This window comes from Nicotiana tabacum, chromosome 9 (assembly GCF_000715075.1).
Source record: "Nicotiana tabacum cultivar K326 chromosome 9, ASM71507v2, whole genome shotgun sequence".
Lineage (NCBI taxonomy): Eukaryota > Viridiplantae > Streptophyta > Magnoliopsida > Solanales > Solanaceae > Nicotiana > Nicotiana tabacum.
Window position 1 is genome coordinate 62,661,353 of NC_134088.1, and position 9,874 is coordinate 62,671,226.

Consider the following 9,874-nt stretch of genomic DNA (forward strand, 5'->3'; position numbering starts at 1 on the left):
AACCACCAAAGGTGAGATTATCTTGTCGGTGAACGTGGTCGGGACCATCCAAGAAATAAAGTTCCATGTAATCGAGGGTGACATGAGGTACAACACCCTGCTCGGAAGGCCTTGGATCCATAACATGAGGGCAGTGCCTTCGACCCTTCACCAAGTTCTGAAGTTCCCGACATCGGAGGGAGTCAAAACAGTGTGCGGAGAGCAACCCTCCGCCAAGGAGATGTTTGCGATCGATGAGGTGACACAGGTATCGGCACTTTCATCGCAAAGGGATTGAATTCAAAGGGAGAGCTGGAAGTCAAATAGCAACCATAGTCGCCAGCCTCGGCCCAACCGGAGGAACGGGAAACCTATGAGGACGATGACTATATGATACCCCGATAATCCTCGATGATTCTGACGCCACAAAATCAACGGTCGAAGAGCTGGAACAAATCATACTAATTGAGCATCTGCCCGATCGAAAGGTACACTTGGGCACGGGACTAACTCCCGAGCTCAGGAAAAAGCTTATTCAATTCCTTAAAGCTAATATGGATTGTTTTTCCTGGTCCCACCTCGATATGACAATGATCCCGCCGGAAATTATCACTCACAAGTTGAGTCTGGATCCAAAATTCTGCCCGGTGAAGAAAAAAAGAAGGCCCCAGTCCGAGATCAAACATGCCTTCATCAAGGACGAGGTAACCAAACTTCTCAAAATAGGATCCAATCGGGAAGTAAAGTATCCCGAATGGCTAGCAAACGTAGTGATAGTCCCAAAGAAGGGAAATAAATTTAGAATGTGCGTATACTATAAGGACTTGAACAAGGCCTGCCCTAAGGATTCTTTTCCTTTGCCAAATATCGATCGCATGATCGATGCCACGATCGGCCACGATATTCTCAGTTTTCTCGATGCCTACTCCGGGTACAATCAAATACAGATGAACCCAGAGGATCAGGAAAAGACTTCGTTCATCACTAAATACAACACCTATTATTATAACATAATGCCATTCGGACTAAAACATGCTGGTGCAACTTATCAATGCCTAGTAAATCTAATGTTCGAAGAACAAATAGGGAAATCTATGGAAGTTTATATTGATGACATGCTAGTTAAGTCCCTGCGAGCAGAGGACCATTTAAAGTAATTACAGAAAACCTTCGATATACTGAGGAAGTACAATATGAAGCTCAACCCATAAAAATACGCATTCGGGGTTGGCTCAGGCAAGTTTCTCGGCTTCATGGTGTCCAATCGAGGAATCGAGATTAACCCCGATAAAATTAAAGCTATCGAGAATATCAAGGTCGTGGATAATGTAAAGGCCATGCAAAGACTGACCAGGTGCATAGCCGGCCTAGGGCGATTCATTTCGAGGTCCTCAGACTGGAGTCACCGATTCTTCTCGTTGCTTAGGAAGAAGAACAATTTTGCATGGACCCCAGAATGTCAGCAGGACTTGGAAGAACTAAAATGATACCTGTCGAGCCCGCCACTGCTTCACACCCCGAAAGCGGACGAGCAATTCTACTTATACTTAGCAGTCTCGGAAATGGCGGTAAGTGGGGTCCTGGTTCGAGAAGAGCGAGGTACGCAATTCCTTATTTACTATGTTAGTCGAACCTTAGGTGAGGCCAAGACCCGGTACCCATACTTAGAAAAGTTAGCGCTTGCTTTAATACGCGCCTCTAGGAAGAACTCAGAATACCTGCTCGTCCATCTTGGCACGCTCTTCTCGAGTCTCCACCAAGTCAACCTGAAGCCTCTCACTAAGAAGCTTATAAGTAAAACATTTCTTCGTGAGGCCCCGGACCTCGGCCCTGCATTCCTCTCGGATTCGGAGAAAGGCCTCGTGGTACAACACTGAAGCCTACGAGAAAGGAAGAAAATATTAGAGATATTTGCAATTCAAATTCATAAAAAAATAACGGCCCTCAAACTTACCCGATTCAGAGCATGCTGGGCCTCGTTGAACAAACAGGCAGCGTCCACTGCATTCATTTTTGCTTGGTCCTCTTCAGTGACCAAGCATCGAAGATAACTTGCCACCCCTACGGGGGCAGAGAAAACTTGAGGATCTTCCGGGATTGAGATGATAAAAGGCCGCTTACGATCGAGGTCAACGCTGGGGGTCGGGAATTGGTTGGTTAGTGTATAACTCGAGGACGCCTCACTCGAGTTCTTCCTCGGTACGTCCAAATCACCCAAACCGGTAACATATTCTACGTCAGCAAAATAGCCACGGAAAAGGTTTTCCTCTCCGTGGGCCTCCTCTCCGTGACAAGTCTCCGCAGCCCGAGGGTCATGTATCATCGAATCTGGAACTGGAGGGAATGAGCAGGAGTCCTCGATCACTATTGCCCCAAGTAGGTCTTTAGAGGCATCATCTTCGTTCCGGGGGTCCTCAAGCTCGGTTCTTACACCGTCCTTGATCACCTCCTCGGTAACCTCCCCGCCTCGAAGTAAGGCATCTTCGACTCTTATCGGATCGGGGCAAAGCTGCTTCGGCTCCTGCCTGTCCAATAGTTCTTTGAAGCTCGATGCCAGCTCGCACATGAGTCATCAACTCAGAGTTTTCTTCTTCTTCATCTTCTGTCCCATCTATTATTCGTTGGGCGGACTCCAGAGATACGTGGATGACATTCCCCTTAGGCTTACGGGGCCTCTTGACCGGCTTTTTCTTTTCCGAGCCTGGAGGACTCGGAGCCTCTTTTCTTTTCTTTTCTTTGCTCTGCTTCGGAGCGGACAGGGGGAGAAGTGCCTCTCCTTCAGCAGAGGGGGGCCTCATGGGCGCATCCTTCCCGAGACCTGCAAAATGACAAATATAAGTAAGCACAATAACAAAAACCCGAATAGAAACCTTTCTAAGGAAAGAAGATTACCATGGTTACGGGCCTCCCATTGGCCCTTTGATAACTTCATCCAGGAACGCTAGGAGTAAGATTTTTGTGATACTAACCCCTCGACCCATTGCCTCAGGTCGGGGATCACTTCCGGCACAATGGCCACAGCTACAACACAAAATTTAGAAAAGGGGAAGGCAAGAAGCAAAATGGCGAAATGAATATTCAAAGGCAAAACGGTACTTACGTTTCATGTTCCACATTTTGGGGAATGACATGTCTTCGGCAGGGATTAGATCCGAAGTCTTTATTCGGACAAATCTGCCGATCCAACCTCGGTTTCGGGTCTCATCTATGCTCGAGAATAGGGGTTTGGTGGCTCGATGGTTAAGCTTGATCATGCCACCACGATAAAGTCGAGGACCATAAAGGCGCATGAGGTGATCGAGGGTAAAAGGATGTCCCTCGATCTTGCTTACAAAGAATCGAAAAAGGATTACGATCCTCCAAAACGACGGATGGATTTGGCCTAGGGTGACATCGTACCTCTTGCAGAAGGCGACGATGACTGGATCTAAGGGAGCTATCGTGAAGGGGTAAGTATATACACTTAGATACCCCTCCACGTGAGCTGTGATGGATTCCTCGGGGGCAGGAATTACTACATCCTTTCCTTCCCAGTTGCACTCCTCCTTCACTTTCTCGAGGAGACCTTCCGTAATTATACAAACGTACCTCGACATTGGCTCACATCGACCCGGAATCGGGGGTGTGTTCTCCACTTGAAATCAGCAGCAATAGCACACTTCGTCGGAACAAAGTCCTCAAGGGGACATTCCGCTGCGGCCGCGGCGCCGGCGGACTTTGATGAAGAAGCGGCTTCCTTATGAGGGATAGTTTTAAAAGTCTTAGCCATTTTTTTGAATAAGGAAGAACAGGGATTGGGATATTTGGTGTTTTAAAAGAGGTTAGCAATAAAATTAGAAGATTTGCAGAATGAGGAACTTGAAGAATGCAAGGAGCTTTGAAGATTAGAGCAAAAGAGATTGAGAGTAAAATTTGAAGGAATGGAAAAAAGGCTTATCTATGGGTTCCACGGTGACGGTTCAAAGTTGCTAGCGGCCGACCGACAACTGACGCGCAATAAGTGCCTGGAAAACTGAATCGATGGGACATTTCGGTCACTGCTGCCGCTTACGTCACGATGCTTACGACATGATAAATCGAGGGCAGATTCGAAGACTCAGTTCGTTTCTTGTCATTACACTCCAAAAAACGAGGGGACTATCTGTATACGTTCAGAATTGAACTTGCCTAATTTCATACGACTAACCAAAATCGGGACGAAAGATCAAGACCCGGCCTCAGTTATATCGGAACATGGTACGGAGATGGATTGGTAAGCTCGTGGATCCATGGCCGATCAGGATCGAGGTCAATTCGAGACCGAAGTAGAGATTGAGCAAGATCGAAGGATGCTTGCTATGCCGAATAACAAAAACCGAGATATCCGTGATCGGACGAGGATCGTGGCGGGAATCTCGGCACATATCAAGTTAGGATCGGATATTTAGCCTATCATAGGATTTACTTCTGTAATTAGAATTATACCATAAATAGGATTCCTATGCTATATAAAGAGGATCTTAATCTTGTTGTAGAGGACATTCATTCACGCATAACAAGGCAATATATCATATTCTCTCTTGCAAGCTCTATTGTGAAAGTTCATACTCTTTAATGGTATTTTAGCTGGTTCGGGGGCGGTCTAGCTCAAGGGTCGCGGTTGTTCATCACCTTGGTTAGCTCTATTTACAATTAACCTCTAGTATTAATTTTGACATTTATCAGTTAGTGCCAAGTGAAATCACATATCCTTAAAACCACATATAAGTTTAATTGTTTGTCTGATTTTATACATACATACATACATACATATATATATATATATATATATATATATATATATATATATATATATATATATATATATATATATATATATATATATATATATATATACGTAATATTTACTTTTAATTATACTATAAATAAAATGATTATGTAAAAGTTAAATGGTGCCTTCCAAAAGTTCACGCTATGCTTCAAAGAATATGTGATGAGTGATGATTGGCACGATTTCTTGCCATGCCAGCCAGCAGAATACCGAAAGAGTTTTGTGATGATGTTATGTGTAATTATCAACTTGCGCGCTGCCCAATATGTAATTATCATTTTGCAATCTTAGGGTCCACCAATTACCATTCTATAGAAACTTTGAAAATTAGTATCATATACTCTTCGATTCACTTTAATTAATTTTTTGACTTTTTTTTACGGTCCATAATATTTGATTTTTTCAACCATAAAGAAAAAATTAACTTTTATTTTTTTAAATTGTTCTTGAAGTAAAGAGCCTAGAAATATTTATTATATTTCAATAAATAAATTAAAATTAATATGATTAATTTTATTATGAATTAATGCTAAAAGATAAAAAATTTAATATAGGTGAAAATCCAAAAATCAATTAAAGTAAAACCAAATGAATTGTATTCTATTTCATTTCACCCATAACATTTGAAATAAGAAAACCAACTTTGGGATTTGCATACAGAGACCCCACATCAAAAATATTACAGCAATCATCACACCCCTGTTTTTCTTTTCTCTTTGTTTTTCTCCCTCCACCATCCCTCTCATCCCTGGCTTTAAGCCACTCTTCCCAAGTGAAAGTAAAGCTACTAAAAAAGAAGGCAAAAAACAAGGACCTAAATGGAAAAGAAAAAGAACTTTGATAAACACACCAAAAGCCTTTTTTGCTGTTTTCTGAAAACTTTTCCTTTTCTGGTATCCTGAAAACTCTTGTCGTTTAGAGTTACTAGTAGGTTTTTGCTGGTCAAGCTGCAGTTTGATCAGTTGAGTGAGCAAGCAGTGGCTGAGCCAAAGAGGACTTGATGTGGCTGGCTGTCCTAGTACTAGTGTTGTTAATATGATCTGCTGGGGACTGGATTACAGCTGCTGCTTTGGCAAACTTGGATTCTTCATTTTTGCCCCATAGCACCAAGTACAATCCTGCAATGATCAACACTGCTCCAATGATCCTGCACAATCACAAGTGATGTGGAAAAAGAAGCTATTAGTGAAATGATTTTACGGAATTTAGCCAATTGTTTTGATCCTGCACAATCATTGATAGAGGAATATGCTGGACTCGCTTTTATTACTACGGAGTAAGTATGTTTTTTGGGTAGTCCTTAATTGGAGAATCGTTATAATATGTGATAATCAAAGTTTGCATCAACAACATGCATGACCCATGTTCCAAACATTTGTCATGGAGGTAAATTAAGGAATGTGCATTAATAATTGTAGGGTCAGTGCATGGTTGAGGAAAGAATATAACCTTGGAACAGAAAAGAAGATTATGAAAAAACTGCTTGTTTGTTTTTGTTTTTACGGGGATTAGGTGGAAAGCATTTGGGTCTAGACTCTGGAGATGAATCCAGAACTTTAAATTAATATGTGCAAATTTGTACAATATATCGTTTAGGTATTAGAATTTAGCTCAGTGTAAAATATTTTAACTATATAAATAATTCAAGTGGAGAGTTGTGCGTTAAATAAGAGAGAAAGATAAATAGGTACCCTCCCAAGTAAAACTCCTCGCCAAGAGCAACGGAAGCCATAATGGCAACAACAAGAGTCTGAACAGGTTGGTATACAGCAACGAAGACTGGGCCCCCTCTGTCAATACACCATATCTGTACAGCAAATGCTATCCCAGATGCCACCACTCCCTGCATTTATCATTTCTTTGCAATTAAATTAATTTCATCCTCAATTTCTCCAAAAAATACGGAATGACTAATTAATGTCTTTTCATTTTCTGTAACTTCTAACCATATGGCCACCCTATTATTATTATTTTCTGTCGGGTTGTACAATAATTTCTATTTATGTTTGTGAACCTATTTAACTGGATACAGAGTTTAAGAAAGAAACGAAAACTTTTAAAATTTATGATTCTAAACAAGTCATAATATTTGTGTGGCTATAATTCTTTTAAAACTTGTGATGATAAGCATGATAAAATATTTATTTGACTATAAAAACTACTTTTAATTGCTTCTAAATTTAGAAAAGAATAATTATTTTGGAATTGACTGAATAGGAAATAAATTTACATGAACCGGAATAGAGGGAGCATCTGATGGTGGATTTGAACGAATAAAAAACAATAGATCTAGAAAGGTTAACGTTGACTAATAACCTCACGTGTCACATGAAATTTCCACTGAAATACTTTAGGCAGGTCCACTGCTTTGCTGTTTCTTTGCACACATTATTAATGTCGCAGAGACAGCCATTAACTAACTAAAATTTCTCCTCCATTTTCTTTCCTTTTTTTATTTTTATTTTTTATATCTAACCTTTTAGTGGGCCTATTAAGGTAAACGATATATACTCTCTGTTAAAAAATGAATGTCACAGTTTAAAGTGCCCGATTCAATTTATTTATACTTATACGAATTCAAATAACAATTTCTTAAATATTTGATCAGAACATACATATTTAGACACTACATTAACCACATTATAAATTTATAATTTTTAATATTAAAATTTTGTAAGAGTTATTTTAATAAAAGCATAATCAAATAAAATATATTAACTAACCAAATAAGTATAATAGAATATTCTGCATTTTCTGACTTTCCTTGGTGGTTTACTATTTTAACTGACTGGATTACTCTTGAAAAGAAAAAAAAAGAAACGGATTTAACTTTAAAAGTGTGACAAGTTAAAAACGCTGTATCATCGACGTATTGTATCTTATTTTTCAGAGTTACTAACCTCAATTTTTGTAACAATTATCATTAGCTATTTTTCACATGATACTCTTATTTAGGAACGAAGCTATTATCTATAAATTTCAAATTCTGGTTCTATCTTACGGCATAGAAGACAGTGAAGAGCTCGGCAGCAGAGTGAACAAGCCAGGCTTGAGGGTCTCTCTCACAAAAAGCAGCAATAATAAGGAACTGTATAACTCCAAAGAAACACTGGTAAGATGTGACTGATAGCCTAGCAGGGTACTTCTTAAGAATTGGTGCCTGCAGCACAAGCCAAGCTGCCCACGACAAGCAGTGCCCTATTAAGAAGATACAGCCCAGTGTCCAGTTCTTTCCTTTAGCATCTCCTAATAACACAGGTGAGGAGGAGGAGGTCCTTTGTAATGGTGGAATTGGGCTGTAAATGGTTGGTCCTTTGTATAGTGTAATTACTGATGCTCCAGCCACGCACAACAATGTTCCGCACACCTTTGCTATTCCATCTTTCCTGTTAAATCTCACTGTTTCTATCCTAAAATTCAAAAAAAAAAAAAAAAAAAAAGATGAGGAATATAGACAATATAGCTCCAACTTAGTTTATATACACTACTATCAATATCATAGTTAGATATCATTTTTATCAGTTATTGTTTATTGTACAAATTTACTTGTAACTTTCTTAAAATTAACCTTACTGTATTAAAAAATTCTTAAAATTAACCTGATTGTATAAATATTTATTTTACACTATCAGTGCATACAACATAAATCATATAGTAATAAAAATATGCACTTGGTTAATTATGTGAGTTGTGTGCTTCATGCACGATTCACAAATCTATGTTCGAAGCGGAACAATTGCATGTTATCCTAATTTGCAACCATATATAAACACGCTATGTATAATACGATTTTGAAGAGAGAACTTACCTGAGTATTACAGCCATGAGAAATGTGATAGCAGGGACAGAATTTTGTATGGCAGAAGCAAAAGTAGGGGAAGTGTGATCCAAGCCCAACAAGTAGAACCCTTGGTTTGCAGTAATTCTGTTAAAGGAAAAACACAGTACAGAAGAAATTGGACAAGGAATGAAATGCCAATTATTTTGTTCTCTTTTTTTTTTTTTAGTAGCCAAAATCGTGCGATTCATATATATATCATACCCAATAACTGCTAGCAGGAAAAACTGAAGCGTGTAGGACCAAGTAAGAGGTGGCCTCTCTTTCCTGATGAAATAATAAAAATAGAACAGGAGTTATTAGATCGATCCTAATATACCAAATTTTCATGAAGGAGATGAGTTCAATTATTCACAAGTAGTACTACTTACTTTTCAAGAAAATAGGCAAAGGGAAGAAGGAGAAGCAAAGCAAGAATGTTCCTGTAAACGGGGAAAACAATTTTGCTGATGCCCATGTTAAGTGCAGCTCTGGAGACGACATGGAAACCAGCATAACCAAACTGCAAGGCCAACATGGCCAAATGCAGTTGCAGTTTCTCTGATATCGCAAACCCACCCATTGGATCGGAGATCGCAGACAATTGAAATTGCAGAGCGCGCTTATGTAACAAGAGTAAAGAGGAATATTGTAGGGGAAATGAAGAGTTGGGGAGATATAAATATAGTTGCGAGAAAAGTCTTGAGATTATTGTCAAATTGTAGGGTCCTTAAAAGACGTTAATATTATATACTGTTATTAGCCTTCTTATGTTTTTTGGTTGTCTGCCACACTCTCTTAGCTTATCTACCTTTTCAAAAACTACCACTCCCCCACCTCCCTCCCTCCGCAATCCAATTGGGGTGTTTTAGTATGCATGAGGGAATCTGTATATTTTCTATATAAAAAACACGAGAAAATTATATTTTATCCTGAGGAGGAAAATAACTTTTATTTTTTAACCTATGGGCGGAAGGTAAAATTTTTCTATAATTGTCTTGTCACTTCATATTACTTGCTTCAACTAATATCTAGACAATATTAATTCTTACTAGTACTTAAAAATATCATCAAAAGCACTCTCCAATTAGCTTTTAAATAAAAATATTATGCTATATCAAACATAACTTAGAAAATAAAAAATAAAAAAATGAAGAAGTCCAAGCCCCCACTTGGATGACTAGATAACCCAATCATCGCACTCCCGCTAGTAACCCAAAAAAAAAAAGAAAAAAGGAAAGAAAGAAAAGGAGATCTCAAAAGAGGCA

At 39.1% G+C, this 9,874-nt stretch overlaps 1 protein-coding gene across 1 annotated transcript; it reads right to left on the bottom strand.

Moving 5' to 3' along the window:
- Positions 1-5,358: 5,358 nt before the first annotated feature.
- On the bottom strand, positions 5,359-9,272 carry LOC107764150 (protein WALLS ARE THIN 1). Its single transcript, XM_016582689.2, has 6 exons — positions 8,999-9,272; positions 8,832-8,894; positions 8,598-8,714; positions 7,791-8,199; positions 6,481-6,632; positions 5,359-5,936 (listed from the first exon to the last, which is right to left on the bottom strand). The coding sequence occupies exons 1-6, from the start codon at positions 9,187-9,189 to the stop codon at positions 5,732-5,734; spliced, it is 1,137 nt and encodes a 378-aa protein (XP_016438175.1). The 5' UTR covers positions 9,190-9,272; the 3' UTR covers positions 5,359-5,731.
- Positions 9,273-9,874: the final 602 nt, after the last annotated feature.

Coding starts and splice junctions, on each gene's coding strand:
- LOC107764150 (XM_016582689.2), bottom strand. CDS start 9,189: ATGGGTGGGTTTGCGATATCAGAGAAACTGCAACTGCATTTGGCCATG. Junction 6,633..7,790: donor TCTTCACTGTCTTCTATGCC/GTAAGATAGAAC, acceptor TGATAAATGCAG/GGAGTGGTGGCATCTGGGAT. Junction 5,937..6,480: donor GAGGAGTTTTACTTGGGAGG/GTACCTATTTAT, acceptor GTGATTGTGCAG/GATCATTGGAGCAGTGTTGA.